Source organism: Equus caballus, chromosome 14, assembly GCF_041296265.1.
Source record: "Equus caballus isolate H_3958 breed thoroughbred chromosome 14, TB-T2T, whole genome shotgun sequence".
Taxonomy (NCBI): domain Eukaryota; kingdom Metazoa; phylum Chordata; class Mammalia; order Perissodactyla; family Equidae; genus Equus; species Equus caballus.
The window spans coordinates 104,947,381-104,973,661 of NC_091697.1; the positions used below are offsets into that span (position 1 = coordinate 104,947,381).

Below are 26,281 nucleotides of genomic sequence, written 5' to 3' on the forward strand. Positions count from 1 at the left end.
AGGTTCAGAGTAATAGAATAAGATTGGCAGTAGGAGCATAATACAATAATAATAATTGATGTTAATAGAATAAAAGAGTCTTTCAATCCAAATGGAGTGGGTGGTTAGAAACAGATCAAAGAAAAAGCAAGGTAAATATTGGCAATGCCTACTTAGATATCCATCTCCATAACAGGGATAACCCAACTTAATACTACTAACCATTTAGAATCATAATTATTCCCCTCGGAGGAAAATAAAAATGAGACAGGGAGGTAGGAAAGGGACACAAACTTAGGAAACAGGAAAGGGACATCAAGCTTAGATTTGAGGCCTGTATACAAAGAGCAATCACAGTGCCTGGAAAAATGGTGAGAAGATGAAGGGCCCTAGGGATACTGGGCAGGAAACAGGACTGAAGAAAGAATTAAGAACAGGCATAACATAAGCTTCTCTTCTCTACTCCTACGAGTCAATTAAAACAGGATGGAAGGCATGTTATGAAAGTACCATTATAGCTTATTTTTCTCCCAGCTTCTCACTCTTTCTCACCTACTCCATCCTCTGCTTTTCCCGTCACTGCTGCTGCTGATTGCTACGGTAGAGGAGGAACAGAAGAGGGAAAATAGTAACAGACAATAGTAATATACAATAAACAGTAGCAATGCAGGAGAAGGGGAGGAACGAGGAGAAAGGAAATAGTACCAGCATATGCAGGAAGGAGAGCGAAATTCTGCAGCTATCTGGCTGTGGGACCATTCATGTGAAAAGAATGCACATAAATTAGTCAGATTAATTAGAAGGTTGCTTTTATTTAACTAGATTTTATGACTGGCTTTTAATATTTTTCTCAGCAACTGGAAAAATGTATTTTACTATTTAAAAAATTTGATAGATCCTTTAAAGTTCATTTACACACTAGTACACTGGGTTGCTTACACTGGATATGAATATACCTATTAAGATGTAAGTCTAACTGAAAATCAGTAATTTGGAAGATATGCACGCCAGATGTTGATGATAGACAAGTAAAATACAATCAGTTTTTTGCATTAACACAAAAGATTAAGACACATAGGGGAGCAACCCCCTCAATATTCCTACATTCACTTTACACATGTTTGTGTACCCACTTTTGTGAATATGATGTGGGGTCGGTGAGCCAAGGAAAGATTTCTTGGACTCTCAAGGTCTGGCAGTGGTGCTCTTTTATTTAGAGAATAGTGTGGAGTATCATGGGGACAGGACCCATGGGCAGTCAGAGCTTCTGCTGCTTGGGGACAAGACCCATGGGCAGTGAAGAGCTGTAGGCATGGGGACAGGACCCATGGGCAGTGAAGAGCTGCTGCTGCTGCTACATGGGGACAGGACCCATGGGCAGTCAGAGCTCCTGCCGCTGCCGCATGGGGACAGGACCCATGGGCAGTCAGAGCTCCTGCCGCTGCTACATGGGGACAGGACCCATGGGCAGTCAGAGCTCCTGCCGCTGCCGCATGGGGACAGGACCCATGGGCAGTCAGAGCTCCTGCCGCTGCTACATGGGGACAGGACCCATGGGCAGTCAGAGCTCCTGCTGCTGCCGCATGGGGACAGGACTCATGGGCAGTGAAGAGCTGCTGCCGCTGCCGCATGGGGACAGGACCCATGGGCAGTCAGAGCTCCTGCCGCTGCTACATGGGGACAGGACCCATGGGCAGTCAGAGCTCCTGCCGCTGCTGCATGGGGACAGGACCCATGGGCAGTCAGAGCTCCTGCCGCTGCTGCATGGGGACAGGACCCATGGGCAGTCAGAGCTCCTGCCGCTGCTGCATGGGGACAGGACCCATGGGCAGTCAGAGCTCCTGCTGCTGCTGCATGGGGACAGGACCCATGGGCAGTCAGAACTCCTGCTGCTGCCCTGAGTTGAGGGTTAGGGCTAATTTTATAAGGCATGGGTATGTGACTTATTTTTACTGGAAAAAGAAAAGATGATGTAAAAAGTCATTAAATGATTTCAGTGCAGATGGGGTCTGGTTATTGTGCGGTCATATAACTTTTAGATATGAATCTGGCCATATATATTGGCATGTAGGTGAGGATGCCCTGGGCTTCTCTCCCTGGGGCAGCCCTAATTCATACCATAAAAAAAATCCACCGGGTCATATAGTTTGGCATGTAGGCCAGGTCACCTTGGGCTTCTCTAGCTGGGGTGGCCTTAATCCACATCAAATACACTTGCAAAGATATTTTACAGTAATTCTGTATAATGTCACAAAAGATAAATACATGTAAGTTTCTTGCAGCCCCTTATATTTCTGAAACTAGTGTTTACATGGTCAGCAATGGACACAGTCACATTCACCACATTTCACATAAATGAATATCCACTTTGATATACAAATATCAGTTTACAAATGCATCTAACGGCACAACAACTGGGATATACACGTAATAAAATGAGACTGGTTACATTAATAGTGCCGTTTATTAAATACACATCCAAAGTCACGGTTATGAAAGACGAAGCCAGCTAGGATTCACACCCAGGGACTGCCTGCTTGCTCACTCTGAACTCAGCGTGAATCACCAGAGTGGCAGAAACTACATGATTCTCTAACAGGCCTGACAGGAACAAGGGGAGAGACTAATATGATCAATTAGTAGTCAAAACAGGAAAAGAAAATGCATTCAGAGGGGCAAGCAGTATAAGCTAAATTGGAAAAGGCAGAGAGACTTGCAGAAATCTTTTTAATTTCACCTTTTAAACGTCTGAACTTCATTTAGGGGATATGCTGAATGTCACACACAGACTAACAAGTCATAAAAAGAGAGATCTATCAATTTATAATATTTTTAATGTGACAACAATCATTAAACAGTTTACATGATAACTTGGTGGAAAGAGATCAGCAAACAAGGACAATCCTTTTTTCTTTAAAATTCCAAATAGCCATTGTTTTAACTAGAAAGACCTGGGAGAAGTGGCCTACAGAGATCCAGTAGCAGCAGGATTAGACAACAGGATTAGAGACCCCAGGTTATCACTGTCAGCTGGTAGGAGGAAAGGTTACCTTCTTTCAATTCAAAAACCACTAGTTCAGCTATTACATAAGTTACATGTGACCCTTTCTTACCTTGTTTTCTGTTACAACCTCCTTGAAGGCAGAGCCCCCACTGCCCCTCCCCACCTTTTTTTTACCTTTTACTATCTTAAAATCCCCCACAGTAGTCAGCATATATCTTGTATACTGTATGCTTGTTGAATTAAATTATTAACTGAAAGATGAAGTATAATTAATTATATTGAATGCCTTCTGTGTGCTAAGCACTATGCTAGGGACTAAGGATAGGAAAAAGTTATTAAAAAAATGAGTGAAAAAGATTAAAAATTCTTGCCCCCAAGGAGCTCACATTCTAGTGGAAAAAAATAATATATGCAATCTAATACATCCATTTAACATTTATCAGTTGCTAGTGTGTGCTATGCCCTTGAAAAGGGCACAATCTCACTGATTGACAAAGGGATTTTCATATATGTTAAACGATTTGTTTTCCTCAGAATGCCTCCTCCACCACCCCCACAATGAGAAACAGACTATAATGAAAATTACACGTATTAGATATGCCTATTGTTTGTAGCCAGCCTCTCACTCCCCACAAACTACAGAAGGGGCAGCCTTATATTGCACACTTTTGGGAAAAGCTGATTAGAGCATTGGCTGGCCAACTTCTTGTTTCTTTTAAGAATCCGAACTAAGAGACATTAATAGGGCCCCAAAACTGAGAGGTAGTTAAACCAAGTTGGACAATATGCAAGATGAGAGTTGAAAGAGACAGAGAAACAGAGATTGAGAACACAAGAACAGAGAGATGAAAGATACCATGAGGCACCAGAAATGGACAGAAAAAAAAAACATCAAGTTCTCATTTTCCAAGCTTCCAACATGGACAAGGCCCAGCTGAGGGAGATCTCTGCAATAATCTTCTCTTATTTTTAGGTACCCGGAATGTATTTCTGCCCCCTTCAGCCAAAAGAACCTTGATAAGACCAATAATAGTAAAGTGTCCAACTGGTCAACCATAATAAACTGATTACTATTCCCAATGTGGTTTATTCTCAAATTGTAACCTCCAGCCACAATCCCCTTCCAGTGGTATTCTCAGATCACCATCCTTTGTCTTCAAGTGGGGAGGGAGGACTCAGACACACTACTGGGGAGTGTGAACTAATGCAACTTTTTTGGAGAACAATTTGATATTATCACATTGTAAAATGTACATATTCTCTATTTTAGCAGTCCACCATTGGAAATTTGCCCCTGGAAAAGAGCTGGACAAATAAACAAAAACAAAGTTAAACTGATGTTTCTTACAGCATTTTTGTAACAGAAAAAGTGAAAAATTTTGATTGCCCATCAAAAGAGGAATTCTATGCAGTCATTAAACAGGATGCCATGAAACAGATGTTCACAAAATACTGTTAAAGTAAAAATGCAATATGTACACTGGTATAAATACCCTTTCTCTCTCTCTCTTTATATTCTGAAAATCATAAATAGTGCTCTCAGGAAAAAAATGAGGGGACATGCATAAAAAAGAAAAGCAAGTACCGTAATTCATTGCTTCGAGGACACATTTTGACATTTCTAAAATTGGGATGCCTCACATAATCCTTGTGAGACAGCAGTTGTGACATAATTGTCAATATCTATGCATCAAAACATGAAGAACAGGTATCAGCAGCTTGGGGAAAAAAACTCTGAAGACACTGATGGGGTATTCTTAAATGTTGCAATCATCAATTCTCTTGATGATGAAGAAGAAAATATGGAAAAAGAAGGATATAAACAGCTCGAAGTTGAAAATTAATTTAGAAGACTGAAGGTGAAGAGATTAACTAATCCTTAACTAAGTTATATCACTTATAATTACCTTTTCTTCTACTACAAAAGTGATACATTTATAAATACACATGAACACACATACTCACACCTATATATATTTTTTTCATACAAAATGGTACAAAGAAGAAAATTCAAGTGGTCCACAATTTTACCACAGAGATTATTCAAGACATTAAAATAGGGCAAAAAAAATCAGCTGTATTATTCACACGTATTTTGTTCATTTGTCCTGTAGTTTTTAGATTGCTGCTATTCATAGATCATTACCTCTATTTCAAAGATGAATATCTCTATTTCTAAATTTGCAAAATCACATTTCTTATGTAAATCCCCAATTTTAACTGGTTATGTTTCAGTCTGGAACAGCATTACAAAGAGCAATTATATTCCTAGGTTAGCTAAAAAGAACTATTTAACTCCAAATGCATCTTTAACATAATACATACTGTGGGAATATAGAACCCATAAGCTCTATTATGGACTAAACCGTGTCCCTCCAAAATTCACATTTGAAGTCCTAACTTTTAATGTGACTGTACTTCGAGACAGGGCCTATAAAGAGGTAACTAAGGTCGTGAGCGTGGGGCCCTAATCCAATAGGATTGGTGTTCTTACAAGAAGAGGAAAAGGGACCAGAGCCAGTCCGTCTGCGGTATTTTGTTACGGCAGCCTGAGCTGACTGATAAACGCTCTTTATAGCATCAATTTTAAAAATTAGACAACCTTTTCAGTTTCAACTTGGGACATCCTCCTGCTATAGTTCTAGCATCGAGAACAAATACTCTCCCTCATTCCTCTACCCGTCAATCAGTAAAACTACAAAGATTTTCAGTTCCAACACCTCCGAGTTTTCCGGCTTCTGTGTTTTGGCAGTGGGAGTGGAGGGCAGGGATGAAGGCTTTGGGATTGGTGTTTAGCGGAGATCAAAGCTGGGAGAATGAGATGAGGCGGAAAATGGGGAAACAGGAATTGAAGAACTCTAGTGGGATGAGAATGAAGACTGGACACAGGATACTTGGGCTCAAACTGCAACTATGATTTTTACTAGCTGTCTGACCTTTGGAAAGTTATTTAACTTCTCTGTGGTTCAGTTTCTTCACGCGAAAGATCAGAAATTGAAATAAAACAGAAATAAATTCTACACTGGTGTTGAATAAGACAGCATAGATGTAAGGGCTGGATAAGTGAAAGATTTTCAAAATCATTAGCTGTATTAAGAGCACAGTTGCTCTGATATACTTATCTACAGGATATATTATTTATTTACACAATTCTTCCCACTTTGAGAAGCATTCTGAAGCAAAGAAAAGGGTATGATCTTTGAAATCAGATAGATCTGTGTTCAAATCCTAACTCTACTAACTTAGTAGCTACTGTTTCACCATCCTTAAAATGAGGCCTATCTTATATAGTTGGTAAGGAAAAAGTCAGATCAGGAATGTCAAGTGCCCGACCACGACTAAGACTTAATATGGTAAAGACGTCATTTTCTTCAAAAATTAAGAGCATTCTCAATCCAAATCCCCATAGAATTTTCCACGCAATTTGACAAGCTATTCTAAAATTCATCTGGAAGAGAAGACACACAAAAATATCCAAATGAAAAAGAATATCACAATTTTGCTATTATATATATGAAAATAGTATAGTTAAGTAATTAAATCAGTCTGGTATTAGCATAGGCAGGCAAACAGATCAATGAAAAAGAATGGAGCCTTGAAACAGACCTAGGTATATGGAGACTTTGCAGAGCACACAGATATAAGGGTAAGAATAGACTATTCAATGAATTGTTGGGCCAAGTGGCTGGGTCCTTAAAAAACAATCAAATTCCTACCTCATTGCATGCAAAAAAAAAAAAAAAAATTCCAGGTGGGCTCAAGTTCTAAAAGTAAAAAAAAAAAATTACTAAAAGAGAAAATATAGAACACTTATAAGAGGGTTGGGGAAGGCTCTTAGTAAGAGAGGAATCTCAGAAGCTATTACTCTCATCAGAGAACAGAGAGAAAGCTCACGTATTTTATTCTTGTATCACAGCTCCTTCCCATCAACAGAAATGAAGAGAATCCCAACCTGGAATGTGGTAATCAGTATACAAAAATCCTTCTGTACTTAAAAAAATTTCTTAAATAATCCTGTAACTATAGAGGAACAATGTGGCAAAAACCTTTTTTAAAAAAGGCAATTTCTCTCATATTAATGCTAAATACAACGAAACAATTTCCTACTAAGTGGGCAGCTTAGTGATCTAAGTGCTGGCGGTTACAACCACACACAACTTGGAAATGCATACAACAGAAAGCTCAAGTTAAAAATAAACATATGCTATGCTCCCATGATTCTAAATTGCACTATGAACTGGATTTCTCAACAATTCACAATCATTTATTGAGACTAATGACATTTTAAAACCTAGAGCTTAAAACAATCAGAAATAGGAAGTCTAACTATATTTAGGCAATCGGAAGGCAAAGTAAAACTTAATTGCTACAGTATTTAACATTCCAAAGGTATAACTTAGTCATTGAATAAAGAGGAAAAAAATGTGCGAAGTGGGTTTTTTTCTTTTTTCTCTTTTGAATGATAACCTGGGGACTGTTTTAATTAACAGGTTGATAAAGAGTATTTTCAAAAGCTTTATCTCAAGGTTTTATTCATCTGAATGGCTTTCAATTATTATCACTAGATTTCACAATGGAAAAATGATTTGTAACCTATTTACATAGATTCAGCATCTATAAGTGCCCATCTAGAGGACTGAAACATACACTTCGCAGGGACACTTCCCGTCTTTATGTTTTTTTTAGGAAAGACCCCGGTTAAGTTGGCCTCTATCGCTACCAGAGCTCTTTCTGGCCACTGTGCCTTTTCCCCAAGGTTGGTGATTTCACTCCTATCCTCCCGTCCCTGCAGTAAGCAGGTATTCTTTCTAAGGTTTCATAAGGAATTTTAGTGTTGGTAATTATTAGGAACTTAGCAAGATGTAAAAGCAGCAAACGACAGAACAGAACTGAAGCTACACAGTTAAAGATCTCACAATAAAAGTTATCCTTAAATGTAGGCAAAAACACTAGACAAGATCTGTTAGATCTTTTATGGGTCCTTCCACTAATTCTGGTCTTAAAGCCAGCCCCCTGCGGCCTAAGCCCTTATTATTCAATACGACTACCGCACTCCGGTCCCCCCGCCACAGGCAAGCTTCTCGCCCAACCCTTCCCGTCTTCCAGAGACAGGGAGGTCGGTAGAGATGGTTAACCTGGGTCTCAGGAAGAGACTCATTCACGACCAAGAGAAAACTCCAGGCGATCATCTCACATCCTTGTTTTGCTTTAAAAGCTCTTCAAACGTCATTTATTCTCAGACATCTTCAAAATTATTTTCCACACAATAAAAACTAGAAATCTAACAACGCGAAGGGCTTGCTCTGGCGCGAAGCGACTGAAACCGCTTCCTTCCAAGAGCGGGAACCGTCAAGTGTGAAGTCTAACTTGTAAAGAGCGAGGTGGAAGCCCTTCGAAATTGCCAGAGGAGGTCTGGCAGAAAGCACCCAGACAGGTGGCAAACCCCCGGCCCGTGGCGGAGGCGGACGCGCCCAGCACACCACGCCCGCGCGAGCTGCAAGATGCTCCCGGGCTTTCGGGAAGCCGCCATGGAGGCAGGCCCGCCATCCTCAGCGGAGAGTTACCACGTCCGGGCCCGCAAGCCCGGCGGGCTCGCCACAAACACGCTAGGCAGAGACAGAAGCGCGGCCGAGGGGACGGGTCACGCAACTCTCACAGGAAGCCCACCCACCGCTTGACCGTCCCCAAGGCGACAAGCCTTCGAGGCGCGAAGCACTCACCCGTAGCCTCAGAATTGCGACTACAACTCCCAAGAGGCCGCGCGGCTGACGGAGCAACGTCCTCCCCAGAATGCAGCGCGGCGGCAACCCCCGTCCCTCCTCCTCGCTCCGCCCCTCCCCCTCGTCTCGCCGGCGTCACCCGGGAGGGCCGGAGGTAGGCGCGGGAGGACACCCCCGAGCCTCGGCGTGTCGCGTCAGACGTCGGGCGGGGACGTCAGACGGGGCGGGCGCAGGGCGAGAGGGGAGGGGAGGGTAAATAGTGGGCCAGGCAGGAAGATGGCGGCGTAGCGGAGGTCTGAGTGGACTCGGGTCTGCGGCTGCATTTCCTCCTCGCTCTTCCTCCCTTCTGCTTCTGGTCGAGGTTGGCATCGACCGGGCTGAGTTCGGGCGGCGGCGCCGGCGCAGCGCGGGGTCACGGCGGCGGCGGCGGCTGGCGGCTGGAAGGACAGGCTTCCCTCGCCGCTCGTCCTCCTTCCCCGGTCCGCTCGGTGTCAGGCGCGGCGGGTGGACTTCGTCCCTCCTCCAGCTCCCCCCCGCGCCGGAGCGGGCCCTCTCGCCTTCGCCATCCCCCGACCCTTCACCCCGGGCACGGGGCGCCTCCTCCGGCGCAGCGCAGGGAGCAGGGGCCGGGCTCCTGCTCGGCTGTCGCGCCTCCATGTCGGATAACCAGAGCTGGAACTCGTCGGGCTCGGAGGAGGAGCCGGAGACGGAGTGCAGGCTGCCGGTGGAGCGCTGCGGGGTCCTCAGTAAGGTGAGCGCCCCGCGGGGCCGGGGGCCGCCCGCCCGGACTCACCTGCCGCGCGGCGAGCAGCGGAGGGCGTGGGGTGGGGCCGGGCGGGAGCGCGGGCCGTCCGGGCGGGGGCCGCGGAATGTGCCGAGTGCGGAGCTGAGGGCTGCCGCGGCAGTGCCCGGGCCAGGGGTGGCGTGGGGGTGGCGAGGGGGCCGTCCTCCTCGCCTGCCCTGGGCTCGGCGGCCGACAGCCTGGGAAGACGTGTCCCAACCCCGGATCCAGTGTGGGAACGAGATGCGCACCCAGGGCGGCAGCTGTCCCGGGGATAGGAATCCGGGATGGGCGACAGCGGTGTCCGAACGGCTGGATATGGGAGTGATGCCAGTCGGACCTCCAACGAGGGTGGTCGGGAGATGCCGAGGGAGAGTAGGGTTGAGCGCTCTGCGGCCGCGGCTGTTGAGACAGAAGCCGGAGCAACTCGGCTTGGTGCTGAAATGTGAGGTAGTGAACTACGCCAGGTCAGAAGTGGTGACATCTCAGTGAGGAGGACGTTTGTACTTTTCCCCTCACCCTTTACCCCAGGTCAGAAAAGAACTTTTGAATCGGCACGTGATAGGTACAAGAAATGCTCATAGTAACTTGGAACACGTCAGAAGGAGACCGACCTTTAGTCCGGGAAGAAGAGAATTATTTAATAATAAAATATTCTTGCAGTCAGAGGGCCAGAGTAAAGAAAAGACGTCTTGCTTTTCCTGTATTTTTTGAAAACCCGTTTTTCAAAATTTTAGCAAAGCAGATAGTTGTAGGACTTGAAGGCTGGTTAGTTAAAATAGATGAGGCCTTTTTTAAGAGAGAAGGTGGGGGATCTTTTTTTGATAGTACATGGTTTGGGGCATTTTTGGTTTGGGGTTTTGTTTTGTTTTGTTTTGAGTTTTTGCTATGAGAAGATTCACATTGCCTTTTTTACTTCCTTCTCCCTTCCTGTTAAACTTTTAGAAAAGGCTGGAGCTAGCAGTTAACTGGGAGAGGGGGAGGTGCGGCCAGTCCCTCAACAAGCTGGTCCGTCATAAGATACTAAGTCATGTGCAGCCTCTGGCTATTAAGAAATCACCCTACTTCCAGTATACATGCGTTGGCTGAGCATTTGGACATCGTTTGTGAAATTGTTTCTTATTAGGCTTTTATATTGTCTTTGGAAGGCTGGTGAGAAAGGCGTGAGATGTCAGAACTAAGGCTTGCAAGTGTTAACTTTTATTGGCATAGCAGAAAAATTGTGTGTGTTGGTATTGTGATCATAATTGGAATTTCAGTGAAAGGTTTTTAATAAAGTGAAGTCCCTGGGTTTCTTTAGATTAAATGTATCTTGTAATTTAGGAATCTGTATTGAACACATTGTGTAATATAGGTATATACATTTTCAAATGGACGTGTTTTGAAATGAGTTCTTTGCTTCTCAGTGATTCTGGTAGTTTTTCTCAATAAATGAGAAGCAGACTTCCAAATTAGTATTGTGGAGGTGTTTAGTATTTTACAAAACAAGCTGTACTTTTGACCTGTTGACCATCACTTTTTGCGGGGAGAATTGGAGTGACTGGTGGAAAGAGTCACCAGTGCTCTGAGTATTCACTATACAGAGCAGTGTAGTAGGTATACTGTATGACAAAAAATGGAAGACTATCTCCTTGATATTTAAATGCATAGAAATACAGTGTTTGGCCACTTCTGTGGTAGGTAAATAACTTCAATGTTGCTGTATACGTAGAAGCAACAAGAATTTAGGTTTTGGTATTATTCTTGTTAATGGTGATGAAGGAAATTTCCCTGAAATTTAACAATTCATGGTTATATATACTGTTTCCTGGAAGCTTTTTAATCAAAAGTATTTTATATTGAATACATGTTTTTAAATTTAAAGTACATATATATTTTGAGCCCTTTGTATTCACCTGGTAATTTAAACAAGAGTTAGAATTCCGCATTTGTTCTTTTCCTTCTATTGAGTAAAGTAGATAAGTCCCAGTACTAATTTGTTTTGTTTCTCCCCACGCCCAAATGGAACGAATTTGAAACAGTAGGAGGGAGTAAACTTATGTTAGAAATATACCAGTCCGAAGGTTTTTTTCCATATGATAATCTAAAATACATGGAATTCCCTCTGAAACATATTTTCTGTGGAATCGCTTCTTAAGCACGTAGGTTTCAAAAGTACTGGGTAGGCAGTAATTCTAGGTAGTTATAACAAATATCAGGATGGATCAGGGATAAGAAAAGATTCACGCCTTCCTAGGACTGGAGAGCAACCAAACCTGGATCAAATAAATCTCATCCAGCTTCTTCTGAATCCCTCCATCCTTCAAGGTTTACCTTATCTTCTCTTTCTCCACAAGCCTAACTGTTGGCTGTTGGCTGAAATTTATCCATCTTTAGAGTCCATCTCAAATACTGTTCTTTCCATGAATCCTTTTTTCACTTTGCCAACTGTTCCACATCTCCTTCCCTTCAATTCCCATAGCATTTTATTTGTAACTTGCTTCTGTCTCTTACTCTAAACGTATTTTTTTTCCTCTTGAATTTATGCTTACTGGACTATTGGGAGTAGGAATCTTTGATTCTTCTGCAGTGTCTAACATATTGCTTTGTCTCTATTAGTTAAATGGGGAAGAGTGAGGGAACATTACCAGGGTAGAGAAATGCAAAAATCTGTCTTCTAGGTGTAGTAATAGGAGCTAACATTTACTGAGTAAAGGATCCTGAAACTTAAGTAATTTATTGAGTCCTCTGTAAGAAAATAATATAAAATTAGGGACACAAAATTGCTCAGGCTCCTTCTGTCACTTTGGAAGGGGCCTCTTCTAGTGAGCTGTGCTGAAGATTAAGCTTTATTAGCTCTGCATAACTCTGCCTCCAACTGAGAAAATACTGTGTGCCTGGCAGTGTTCTAAATCTATTCTTGTTTAATCTTAACAACTCTGAGAGGCAGAGTTTGATAAAGAAACAAACAGAGAGGATAAGTAATTTGACCACAGTCATGCAGTTACTAGGTTTCTGACAGGCAATAATTGGAAGCAAGGTAGGATTAAGGTCTGCCAATCTAAACAATTTGTATTATAGGCAGTAGGGACTTGTCCATGTAAGTTTTGGAGCTGGAGGCTCAATGAGATGAATACGTGAGAAAGCAAATATGCCTAATAAGTAAATAAGACTAGGTAAGTCATGAAATAAAAAGCAGAAGATACCAGAGGTAAGGTTATTAAACCTCAGGAATCCAGGAACCTGATAATTTGATTGGATTAATTGAAAATTGAGAGGAGGTGCCAAATTTAAGAGTTTAATATGAAGAAAAGATGAATAGGAGTTGATAATGAAGGCTATAAAGATTGATAAGGAGCTGTCAGGTATTGAGTATCTCCTATGAATATAGTAGGTGTATTCATGATTTTATTCAGCCATTGAAATAACAAAGAAACTGAAATTCACAAAAGTTAAATTACTTGTCAAAACTCTTCACACAACTAGTAAAGTAGCTGAGTCTCTCTGATGTTGTATCTACTACTCTGTCCATACAGTACAGGAACTGTAGCCAGGTTTGAATCTCAATGAGCGCAGAAGTAGCAGTATAGCCAAAGAAATAGCAACATAGGGAGGAGGTGAATTCAGTTTTGTATGTCACCATCATTATTTCAAGTTGGTGTCTAAATGGTGGTAAGTCATAGAGAGTTAGAAATAAGGAGATGGTGATTAGAGAGCCCTTAGGGAAGAAGGAGTTAAATTGCCAGCATGGCTGAACTCTCAGGGAGGGGTTGTAATGATGGGGCTTAGAAGACTTAAGAGCTGAACCATCTCAAACATGCTGAATTAGGGAATAGGAAAGTAAAGATTTCTCGGTGCCTAAAAAGCCTGAGCCAGTGCAGTATATTTCTAACAGTGCATTTTGAGTTAGTTTTTGGAATTGTCTATCCATACTTAAAACTCCCAGAGCATTAAAAGTATGCAAAATCAAGAATTCCCATAAAGGTCACCCTTCTCTGCCTTTGCACGTTTATTGACTGTGATCTTCAGTGTGCAGCAAGGCTTGAGCAGAGCGACATGGAAACAATTTGTATGCGCTGCAAACAGCTAATCCAAGTATGTTTCTGAAAACCAGTTTTATATTAGTAGTATTTTATTACTCTTGGATTTGAAACCTAGATCTTCAGAGAAACTTGGAAAATGAATTAACTATTTTAAATATGTAATGCTGAGTTCTGTAGAGGAAAAAATAAAGTTGATGTGGACTTACTAAAGATTAATGATCTAGTACTTTTAGTTTGATATAGTTAGAAGTATTGTAAATTTTCATGTAAGAATAACTTACAACAAAAGTAGAGTTTTAGCCATGATTGGCTTCATACTTCTCTTGATTTAGAAGGCTCCATGCAGTACTTGATGTAGGAGAATGAGAGGCTGTATAACCACTTTTCTATTACAGTGTTAATAATGGCAGGGACCAAAACAATTCAAGTGTCGTGAACGTGGTGAGGACACAAAGAACGAAGCAGAATTTTTAACTGAAATCTGCTTCACTTGTGTTCCTCAAATATTAGAAGAAAATGTTATATTTTATTTATCTATTTTATTTTTAATTTTGTACAAATTGCTTAAAATCATTGTGTAATCCAGAAAATCTCAACTTTTCATTTTTTATAATCATTTTTACTGTTTATAATTAAGCTAGAACTTTTCACATTTTGGTTCTAAAATTAGATTGATTGCTGTTTCAGAAAGTTTGGATTTCTGAAATACTGACTTTTTATTTTTCATTTTTCTCTGCCCTCCTTCCCCTCTCACCCCCAGTGGACAAACTACATTCGTGGGTGGCAGGATCGTTGGGTAGTTTTGAAAAATAATACTCTAAGTTACTACAAATCTGAAGATGAGGCAGAATATGGCTGCAGAGGAGTGATCTGTATTCACAAGGCTGTCATCACGGTAAGTTCCTGTTCTCCTTCATTCAACAGGTGTTTATTGAGCATCAGCTATATACCAGGAACGATTCTAGGTGCTTCGGATACATCAGTGAACAAAACAGATAAGGGACCCTTGTCCTTGTGGAGCATACAGTCTAATATGTTTTTCCATAAAGTTATTTTAAAAGTGTTTATTACTACATACTGTTATTTTATATAGACATGTAGTATTTCTGTAGTTGGTATAGCAAGTCCTTAAACAGGGGCTTCAGAAAAAAAAAGAAGGCTTCGTATGTCATGAGATTGGGACAGTTACTTATAGGTTATTGAATAAAAAGCAGGAAAATTAAAAACATACACATCTTAACATTTTAAAATTTTGAATTAAAATATATAAATCTATGTTCATTTGCCAACTTTTTGATGTAGAGCTAACACCATCTCTGAAGGTGGAGTTGAAAGAAGTTGTTCTTTTGTAAACTATATCCGTGAAGGATGATTTGCAATTTCCAGTTTTGATTTCTCTGAAGTGGAATAAAAGCTTAAGGATGCTTTTGAAAAACCCTAAATATAGGTTACTTTCTGGCTTTTAATAATTTTCCCTAATATTTTACAAATGTCTCACCTTTATCTAATTCAATACCTTTCCAAGAATGACTCATCTTCTGTTGAGTCGTTCAACTTAGTTTACAAAGAAACAACCCTCTTCTTGCACTTGTATTCCATAGACTTACACAATATTTAATTAAGTTATGTAAGAACTACAGCAAGTAAACTGGCATAACCAGGTCTGGGAACAACCAACTGACTTATTAAACATATAACTTCACTAGTGCCTGAATACAGTAAAAATAGCATACTAGTTGCGAGTGGTCAGCATGCCATGGCATAATTAATAGAAGGCCAAAAAAGGTGTTGGCTAAGGCAACTCAGTTAAGGGAGCCATTGTAGTTAAAATCTAAAAATGGATATATTAAAACAATCACAGATTTTACTGTACATTCAAAGAGAATTCACGTTATGATAGAATTGATATTGCTTATAAAAGTAAAAGGTGTACTTTGGATCTGTGTTGATATCTAAATCTGACTCACATATGTTTATGCTACACATATAAAGAAAATCTTACAGTATTTTTCCGTCATTTTTCATACGTTCTGCCCCTCTTGTATATTCAAAATTTGAAAACAAAAACTTAGTTGAAAGACTTAGAGAGAAATTGTTTGAAAGTGTTAAGAATGAAACTACTAGTCTCCATTCTTAGGGACAATTTTAAGGAAATATTTTGAACATAAAGGCTTAGTATTTATTTTGTCTGGTATGTAGTACCTTATAGTGTATTTTGAAATTGTATCTAGTTCAGTGTTTTGGGGTTTTATTTCTCTTGAGATAAATGATTATTCATGTTAGAAGACAGAGTAGTGGCTAGAAATGTACTTGATAATCTTTTCTTAAAATTTATTCATTTATTTATTTATTTTTGGGGTGAGGAAGAGTGGCCCTGAGCTAAGATCTGTGCCAGTCTTCCTCTATTTTGTATGTGGGATGCCGCCACAGCATGGTTTGATGAGCGGTGTGTAGGTCCATGCCAGGGATCTGAACCTGTGAACCCTAAGCCGCCAAAGCAGAGTGCACAAACTTAGTTAGCTACTACACCACAGGGCCAGCCCCAGCTTACAATCTTAAAGTATCATTTCTTGGTTCTTCTCTCCTTCCTTCTTTTACATATTGCCAAATGCTTATTAGTTACAATGCTTGACTTTTTGAAAATATGTTGATGTGAACATGGGGAAGAATGAAATTTTTTCTTTATTGTTTACCAAGTAGTAGTATACCTAGAGTACCATGCTAGTTTCTGTAGAGTTAATATAGTTATCCTGTCTTGAATTATGGACTGTGGTCATAGTACATGGCTAATTTGGGGAAAAGAAAAAAATTTAATAAACATTGACTTTGCATCTGCTCAGGAAAACACAGTGTGTTAGTTCTTTGTAGATTTTTTTGTTACATCTGTATTTGCATACAGAACTTTCATTGTGGTCCATAGTCAAAGAAATGGGTAGGAAAGTGAGACAATTTGAATACTTTGAAAGGAGAGATTAGGAAGAGACCCAGTGGAAGTAGTCACTGGGCTAAGTAGTAGTAGAGAAGGTAGAAAGATGAATGAGGCAGCAGAATTTGAGTGATCCTTAATCTTAAATACAGTGAAATGGGTGGTAGGGAGAAGCACAAGCATTTGTATTCCTGAACTCCTTCAACTTTGTCTGTTCCTTGCTCTGTGGGTTCATGGGTGCACTGTTAGATATTTCAAGGAAATTGCAAAATATAACTGAATTTGGTGAACTTCTCAGAATGAAGTTTGCAAATGCAGTATATACTTGAGTTAAATTTTAAAAATGTAATAGTAATCTTCTCTGTTAAATTGGTGTCCTTTGCTTTTCTTATATATGGACTATTTATCACTTCATCTCTAAAGACAAAGAATAAATGTCAACGTTGAATTTGTTCACATGACACCCTTATGAAGTTGATAGTATTCATATATGAAGAAATCTGGGCTTGAGGATTTGTGACTTTACTGTAACCATTCATTAAGATACATTATTTGTTGGTAAACTTAGTGTCTTGAGCCCACCTATTCTGTTAGAACCTAATTCATTGTTAAATTCATTCTTATTTTAGTTTAATGACTGAGTCATTCTTTTTCTTTTAAAGATCGGCACCTGAACTAACAACTGTTGGCAATCTTCTTCTTCCTCTTCTCCTCCTCCCTCTTCCTCTCTTCGTCGTCCCCCCTCCTCTTTCCCCTCCTCTCCTTCCCCTCCCCTCCCCTCCCCTCCTTCCTCTCCCTTCCTTCCCCTCCCTCCCCTCCCCTCCCCTCCCCTCCCCTCCCCTCCCCTCCCCTCCCCCCCTCCTCCTCCTCCTCCTCCTCTTCCCTCTGTCCCTCTCCCCTCCCCACACACCCCCTTCCCTTGGTAACCACTGAACTATTTTCTTTGTGCATGTGTTTGTTTATATTCCATATATCAGTGAAATCACATAGTGTTTGTCTTTCTCAGTCTGGCTTATTTTGCTTAACATAATTCCCTCCAGGTCCATCCATGTTATCGCAAATAGGATGATTTTGTCTTTTTTTTATGGCTGAGTAGTATTCCATTCTATATTTATACCACGTCTTCTTTATCCACAGTCATCAATCAATGGGCACTTGGATTGTTTCCACATCTTGGCTATTGTGAATAGTGCTGCAATGAACATAGGGGTGTATATGTTGCTTTGGATTGTTGATTTCAAATTATTTGGGTAGATACCCACTAGTGGGATAGCTGGGTCGTGTGGTATTCTATTTTTAGTTTTTTAAGGAATCTCCATGCTGTTTTCCATAATGGCTGCACCAATTTGCATTCCCTCCAGCAATGTATGAGTGTTCCCTTCTCTCCACACCCTCTCCAACATTTGTTATTTTTACTCTTAGTGATTATAGCCATTTTAACAGGGGTAAGGTGGTATCTTAGTGTAGTTTTGATTTGCATTTCCCTGATGATGAGTGACGTTGAACATCTTTTCATGTGTTTATTGACCACCTGTGTATCTTCTTTGGAAAAATGTCTGTTCATATCCTCTGCCCATTTTTTGGTCGGGCTGTTTGTTTTTTTTATTCAGTTGTGTGAGTTCCTTATATATGATGGAGATTAACCCCTTGTCAGATATATGATTTGCAAATATTGTCTCCCATTTGGTGGATTATCTTTTTGTTTTGATCCTAGTTTCTTTTGCCTTAAGAAGCTCTTTAGTCTGATGAACTCCCACTTGTTTACTTTTTCTTTTGTTTCTCTTGTCTGAGAAGACATGGTATTCGAAAAGATCCTTTTTAAGTTCGATGTCCAAGAGTGCACTACCTTGGTTATCTTCCAGGAGTTTTATGATTTCAGTACTTATCTTCAAGTCTTTGATCCATTTTGAGTTTATTTTTGTGTATGGCATGAGATAATGGTCTACTTTCATTCTTTTGCATATGGCTGTCCAGTTTTCCCAACACCATTTGGTGAAGAGACTGTCTTTTCTCCATTGTATGTTCTTGGCACCTTTGTCGAAGATTAGCTGTCCGTAGATGTACGGTTTTATTTCTGGGCTTTCAGTTCTGTTCCATTGATCTGTGTGTCTCTTTTTGTACCAGTACCATGCTGTTTTGATCACTATGACTTTGTAGTACATTTTGCAGTCAGGGATTGTGATGCCTCCAGCTTTGTTCTTTTTTCTCAGGATTGCTTTAGCAATTCAGGGTCTTTGGTTGCCCCATATGAATTTTCGGATTCTTTGTTCTATTTCCTTGAAGAATGTCATTGGGATTCTGATTGGGATTGCATTGAATCTGTAGAATGCTTTGGGTAGTATGGACATATTAACTATGTTTATTCTTCCAGTCCACGTGCATGGAATCTCTTTCCATCTCTTTATGTCATCATCTGTTTCTTTCAATGATGTCTTATAGTTTTCATTGTATAAATCCTTCACCTCCGTTGTTAAGTTTATTCCTAGATACTTTATTCTTTTTGTTGCAATTGTAAATGGAATTGTATTCTTGAGTTTTCTTTCTGTAAATTCATTATTAGAGTCTAGAAATGCAAATGATTTTTGTGAGTTGATTTTGTACGCTGCAACTTTAGTTAATTATTTCTAATAGTTTTCCGATGGATTCTTTAGGGTTTTTTATATATAAGATCATGTCATCTGCAAACTGCGAGAGTTTCACTTCTTCACTCACTATTTGAATTCCTTTCTCTTGCCTAATTGCTCTGGCCAAAACCTCCAGTACTATGTTGAATAAGAGTGGTGATAGTGGGCATCCTTGCCTTGTTCCTGTTCTCAGAGGGATGGCATTCAGTTTTTCCCCATTGAGTATGATGTTGGCCATGGTTTTGTCATATATGGCCTTTATTATGTTGAGGTAATTTCCTTCTATCCCATTTTGTTAAGAGTTTTTATCATAAATGTCTGTTGGATCTTGTCAGATGCTTTCTCTGTATCTATTGAGATGATCATGTGGTTTTTGTTCCTCATTTTGTTAATGTGATGTATCACATTGATTGATTTGCAGATGTTGAACCGTCCCCGTGCCCTTGGTATTAATCCCACTTGATCATGATGTACGATCTTTTTGATGTATTGCTATATTCAAGTTGCCAGTATTTTATTGAAGATTTTTGCGTCTATGTTCATCAGCAATACTGGCCTGTAGTTTTCCCTTTTTTGTGTTGTCCTCGTCAGGATTTGGTATCAGAGTGATGTTGGTCTCGTAGAATGTGGTAGGAAGCGTTCTGTCTTCCCTGAGTTTTTGGACTAGCTTGAGAAGGATAGATATTAAATCGTCTCTGAAAGTTTGGTAGAATTCTCTGGGGAAGCCATCTGGTCCTGGGCTTTTATTTTCTGGGGTGCTTTTGATTACTGTTTCAATCTCTTTTCATGTGATTGGTCTATTCAGATTATATATTTCTTCTTGATTCAGCTTTGGGAGGTTGTAAGAGTCTAAGAATTTATCCATTTCCTCTAGATTGTCCATTTTGTTGGCATGTAGTTTTTCATAGTATTCTCTTATAATCCTTTGTATTTCTGTGGTATCCATTGTTATTTCCCTTCTTTCATTTCTAATTTTATTTATCTGAGCTTTCTCTCTTTTTTTCTTTGTAAGTCTGGCTAGGGGTTTGTCAATTTTGTTTATCTTCTCAAAGCACCAGCTCTTTATTTCATTGATCCTTTCTACTACCTTTTTTTGTTTCAATAGCATTTATTTCTGCTCTGATTTTTATTATTTTTCTCCTTCTGCAGACTTTGGGCTTTGTTAGTTCTTCTTTTTCTAATTCAGTTAAGTGTAGTTTGAGATGGCTTATTTGGGATTTTTCTTGTTAAGGTGAGCCTGTATTGAGATGAATTTACCTCTTAATACAGCTTTTCTGCAAACCATATGAGTTGGTATGGTATGTTTTCATTTTCATTTGCCTACAGATTTTTTTTGATTTCTCCTTTAATTTCTTCAAGGATTCATTGGTTGTTGAGTACCATGTTGTTTAGTCTCCACATCTTTGTCCCTTTCTCAGCTTTTTTCTTGTAATTAATTTCTAGCTTCATAGCATTGTGATGAGAAAAGATGCTTGTTATTACTTCAATTTTCTTAAATTTATTGAGGCTTGCCTTGTTTCCCAACATGCGGTCTATCTTCAAGAATCTTCTTTGTGCACTTGAGAAGAATGTATATTCTGCTGGTTTTGGATGGAGTGTTCTGTATATGTCTATTAAGTCCAACTGGTCTAGCTTTTCGTTTAATTCTGCTGTTGCCTTGTTGATTTTCTGTCTGGATGATCTATCCATTGATGTGAGTGGAGCATTGAGGTCCCCTATTATTGTGTTATTATTAATATCTTCTTTTTAGGTTTGTTAATAGTTGCTTTACATACTTGGGTGCTCCTGTGTTGGGTGCATAGATATTTATAAGAGTTATGTCTTCTTGGTGGAGTGTCCCTTTGATAATTATATACTGCTCCTCTTTATCTCTCTCTGTTTGTCTTGTCTTGAAGTCTGCTTCATCTGATGTAAGTATTGCGACACCTGCTTTCTTTTGTTTGCCATTAGCTTGGCGTATCATCTTCTATCCCTTCACTCTGCGCCTATGTTTGTTGTTGGAGCTGAGATGTGTTTCCTGGAGGCAGCATATTGTTGGGTCTTGTTTCATCCATCTCTCCTCTCTGTATCTTTTTATTGGAGAAGTCAATCCATTTACGTTTAGGGTGGTTATTGGTATATAAGGGCTTAATGCTGCCATTCTATCACTCGTTTTCTGATTTTCCTGCATTTCCTTTGTTTCTCGTCCTGTGTATTTTGGTCTACCAGTTGTGTTATGTAGCTTTTTTATTTTGTGTTTTTTTGTTTTCTCTTTGTTTATTGTTTGTCTCTCTGTTCTGCTTTTTTGATTAGTGGTTACCATGAGGTTTGTATTCAAAATCTCATAGATAGGATAGTCCATTTTCTGATGGCCTCTTATTTCCTTAGACTAAACCAATTCAGTCCCTTTCTTCTTCTCTTCCTAAGTTGTTTTTCTCACATCTTATTTCATCTTGTGTTGTGAGTTTGTGGCTAAAATGACAAGGTTAGCTTTGGTTTTGGTGTTTTCCTTCCCTTTATCTTTAATGTTATATTTGAGTATTTGCTAACCTGTTCTGATGTATAGCTACAATTTTCCGATTTTGTCTACCTTATTTATCTCCTTACTCCATGTTTTGTAACCCCCTTCTCCCTTTTTCTTTTTCAGGTATGAGGGCCTTGAGGATTTCTTGTAGGGGGTGTCTCATGGCTACGAACTCCCTTAGCTTTTGTTTGTCTGGGAAAATTTTTATTTCTCCATCATATCTGAAGAATATTTTCAGTGGATAGAGTATTCTTGTCTGAAAGTTTTTGTCTTTCAAAGATTTGTATGTATCATTCTAGTCTCTCCTTGCCTGTAAGATTTCTGCTGAAAGCCTGATACGGGTTCCTTTGTAGGTTATTTTCTTCTGCCTTGTTGCCCTTAGTATTTTTCTTTATCTGTCACTTTTGTCAGTTTCACTACTATATGCCTTTCAGTAGGTCTTTTTACATTGACATATGTAGGAGACTTGGTATCCTCTTGCACATGGATTTGCATCTCCTTCCCTAGATTTCGAGAAGTTCTCTGCTGTTATTTCTTTGAACAAGCTTTCTGCTCCATTCTCATCCTCTTCTCCCTCTGGAATACCTATAATTCTTATGTTCCATTTCCTAATTGAGTCACATATTTCTCGGAGGCTTTCTTCATTTCTTTTTAGTCTTAGTTCTCTCTCCTCCTCTATCTGGAGCATTTCACCATATCTAGCCTCGATTATGCTGATTTGCACCTCTATGATATCCACTCAAGCATTCAGGGAATCTATATTTTGTTTTATCTCTTCCATTGTGTCTTTCATCACCAATATTTGTGATTTCTTCTTCTTTATAGCTTCAATCTCTTTTGTGAAGTAGGTCCTGAACTCATTGAATTGTTTCTTTACATTCGCTTTTAACTCGACGTTTTTGATAGCTGTTTTTAATTCTCTGACATTTAGATTACATATTTCTGTGTCTTCAGGACTGATTTCTGGATACTTGTCATTTTCTCTCTGGTCTAGAGGTTTAATATAATTTTTGATATTGCTAGAGTGCGTGGCTTTGTTTTTGCACATTGTGGTATTATTTGATCATAGTTAGCACCTATTGCCACTGGCTGGGGGTCAAGAGCCACATAGTCTGATCCCTCTGTGGTCTGCCAAGATCCCAAGCACTGGAGACCACGCTGTGCGGGTGGGAAGGAAGTGCGCTTTCTTCTCTGTGCTCTTGGGGTTTTCTCTCTGTGTTCTCACTATCTGTTCTTCTGGGGTGTTGGCTTGATGAGGTCACCCCCCTCCCCCCCTGCAATAGCTTTCACCCCGGTAGAGGGCTTCCCTCTAGGCTGTGAGGGCCCTCAGGGATCTTTGACATTCCCACGTACAAACGTCCCCTCCCCACTTCCTTCCCGCTCAGAGGCTGCCCTTGGGTCCCAGATTGCAGTCTTTTGGGGAGGGAGCGAAGTTTTCCCTTACCCTGTTCCACCTCCTCCAAGGGGGTTCCAGCCTCTCTGCCCTCCGTCATATGGTTGTGTGGGTCTCTCACACATCTTTTGTGTTGTGTTTGAATGTCCTCTTTTGTGTTTTTCTTGGTATGGTGGAGGGGAGAGATTACTGGGAAAGCTCACTCTGCCATGATGCTCTGGGAATAATTCTTAATGTGAAAGGATTGGAGGTGAGTGAGAAAAAAACTGTACTATTTCACTGTGTGAAAGATGAGCTATCTGAACGTAGAATAAATGTTTGTAGAAAGAAAGTTGAATTCCTCAGTTATTGTAGTTTAATAGGTATTTACTTAAGACCCAGTCCCTGCTGCAAAAGTTGCCATATAGTAGGTGTTCAAGATATGTCAGTTGTATTTCTTCAACCAAAAGCAGTGTTTATGGAGTATTTAAACTGTTCTTTATTTTTAAAATTCTGTTTTTAAAGAAAATGCCTGTGGTAAAAAAAATAGAATCCATGGTGTGAAAAGGTTTTAAAAGCAAATGCTTATTCTTAGTCTGCCACTCAAGAAATAACGAAAGTTAAATTTCTGGTCTGTTCTTCCAGAAAATTTATATGCCAGTATGAGGATTTGTTTGTTTTATCTTTCATTTTCATTTACACAAATAGTAGTGTACTTAATATGTTGTTCTCTGCCTTGTTTTCTTTTAATGGCTTGGATGTTAACTACTACGTTCTCTCGAGTTGTATGTACTGTACCTTATTCATTTGCCCTTTTCCTGTTCTTGGACTTTTAGGTCATGTCTAATTTTGTTTTACTTAGATACCTTCTTGAAACAAACATGTATTTTAAATTTGTCTGTAGTAGTTACTGTCACATGCCCTTTCACAAGAGCACTACGTTTCACTCCTACCAACAGTGTGTGTCTCTCTGTTTCCCCTTATGCTCAAGTATTGAGGAAGTTGGGTTTTGGCAACTTTAAAATGTTTGTCAAACTGCTAGATAAAATGATGTCTTCTTATTTTAAACTATATTTGTATTCATGAGGTTGGGTAACTTCATATGTTTATAGCCCATTTATATTTTTCCTCTTCCAATCACATGTTCATCTCTTTTTTTCTCTTTTCTTTCCTTATTGATTTGTAGAAGCTCTTTGTATCATGATAATTACCCATTTGTCGCAAATATTTTCCTCTAGGTTGTCATTTGTCTGTTTCTTCCTTCCTTGTTTTATAGTCTTTTTAAGCCTTTCAGATATTTAAAATGTTTACATGTTTTTATTGACTTTTTCCTTTATGGCTTCTGCATTTAGTTATGTCTACATAGATGTTTTCCCCACAAAGACTATAGCTCTATATAAATGTAGCTGTATTTTGATCTACAATTTACATTTGAATTTTGATTCCGGTGGGAGTTTAGTGTAAGGAGTGTTGTGGGAATTTACCTTTTATTTTTTCCAAACAACTAACCATGTATTCTATTACTTTTAATTGAATAATTCTCCTTTTCCCCACTGGTTTCAAATGTTACCTTTATTAAATATTACATTCTCCTGTGTGTTTGAGGTTGTTTCTGGACTCTCTTCTGTTCAGTTGGTTTGTCTATTGCTTCTTTTCTTTTTTTTACCATATTTAAAATTATATTCCTAATCATTCATCCACCAATTCCTTAAACTGCAAATGATCCTTTTGTGAAGATAAAAGAAGTGGTTTGTTTGTAGTTATTGAGATTAGAAGATGTTTGTGGAATTAGGTAGGTAGAGATTTTTGGTATAATGGAAGTAGTAATGTCTTTAGAATTGGCTTGCCTAGGTTCCATAGTCCCAAGTCTTGCCATAGGTATCTGACTTTGTGTACCAAATATGTTATACAACTGCTTTAATTACCAAATGAATGGAATTCCTATTATTCTTACCATAGGATGATTATAGGGAAATTTATTCACCAATTTCATGTTTTAATATTTTCAGAAGAAAAACCAAAAGGTGTTGAAAATGTTTATTGCTAAGTTCAAGAAATATTAGAGACAAATAGCTCTTAGGTAGGTAGGGGCTGGAAGAGAAGAAGGTGAAAGATCCTGGCAAAATTAATGAAGCCAGTAGAGAGGTAAAAGGGAGAGAAGGAGGTGTTCAAAATTGAAGGGGACCATAAAAATAAAAAATTTAAAAATGCCAAATAAAGAGTAGTCAAATCTAAAGAGTTTTTGAATGTGGAATTGTAAAGTAAAAAATGATAATATAGAATAATGTTCAGCAAATTGGATATCACCAAAGATGAGTACTGCCATAAATAATCATAATACAAGGAGCTCTAGGTTAGAGAGAAATCCATGAAGTTGGTCTTTATCAAGCGTGCAGTTTTGCTGTATTGATCTGTATTAGTAAGAACTGAAGGAAAGAGAGGGAGGTATGTGCAATAAGTAAAAGCACTAGATAAAATACTGGTTGATAATTATTCTCATTTGAGGAGCATTTGCCAGTGAATTTCTAAAGAAATTAGAATCCAGACCGGCCCCGTGGCCGAGTGGTTGAGTTCGCACATTCTGCTTTGGTGGCCCAGGGTTTCGCTGGTTCAGATCCTAGGCGTGGACGTGGCACCACTCGTCAGGCCACATTGAGGTGGCATCCCACATGCCACAGCTAGAAGGACCCACAACTAAAATATACAACTATGTACTGAGGGGATTGGGGGAGAAAAAGCAGAAAAAAAAAGATTGGCAACAGTTCTTAGCTCAGGTGCCAATCTTTAAAAAAAAAAAGAAATTAGAATCCTATACTGTTAAGATTTATGCTTTGAGAAACTAATAATATCTGGCCAGCAGTTCATTTGGAAACATTGTCTTCTATCTTTAGAGAACTTGAATGTAACTTGAATAACGTAACTCGAATAATTAGAATAGAGTAGCAGATATTTAAAATATTTGGTAAGAGGTTTTTGAAGAGGAAAAATATAAAAAAGGATACTGGTTGAAGTGTAGGACCCAGAATGTTGAAATAACTTACCCAAAATTACATAATTACGGAATAGATTAGTTTGCCAGGGTGGCCATAACAGAGTACCACAAACTGGGTGGCTTAACCATCAGAAATCTGTCGTCTCACAGTTCTGGAGTCTAGTTTGGATCGAGATGTTGTCAGTGTTGGCACCTTCTATTGCGTTTGGTGGTTTGCTGGCACTCATTGGCATTCCTTGGCTTTTAGATGCATCACCATCCCAATTCCTGCATTCATGTTCGCATAGCCTTTTCCCTGTGTGTGTATCTGTGTCCAAATTTTCCCTTTTTGTAAGGACAATAGTCATATTTGATTAGG

General features: G+C 39.5%; 2 protein-coding genes across 8 annotated transcripts in view; one reads left to right on the forward strand and one right to left on the reverse strand.

The window, feature by feature from the left end:
* Positions 1–8,840, reverse strand: part of POLK (DNA polymerase kappa) — a 73,336-nt gene extending 64,496 nt beyond the window's left edge. For both annotated transcript variants that reach the window (XM_070234671.1, XM_001504675.7), the window contains exon 1: positions 8,704–8,840. The gene's annotated coding sequence lies outside the window, so the exon portion shown is untranslated. The remainder of the gene's footprint in view (positions 1–8,703) is intronic.
* The window catches only part of CERT1 (ceramide transporter 1), a 122,210-nt gene continuing 104,742 nt past the window's right edge, over positions 8,814–26,281 (forward strand). For all 6 annotated transcript variants that reach the window (XM_005599614.4, XM_005599613.4, XM_070234673.1 and 3 more), the window contains exons 1-2: positions 8,814–9,454; positions 14,267–14,401. In XM_005599614.4, coding sequence (XP_005599671.1) covers positions 9,359–9,454; positions 14,267–14,401 — 231 coding nt within the window. In that variant the 5' untranslated portion in view covers positions 8,814–9,358. The remainder of the gene's footprint in view (positions 9,455–14,266; positions 14,402–26,281) is intronic.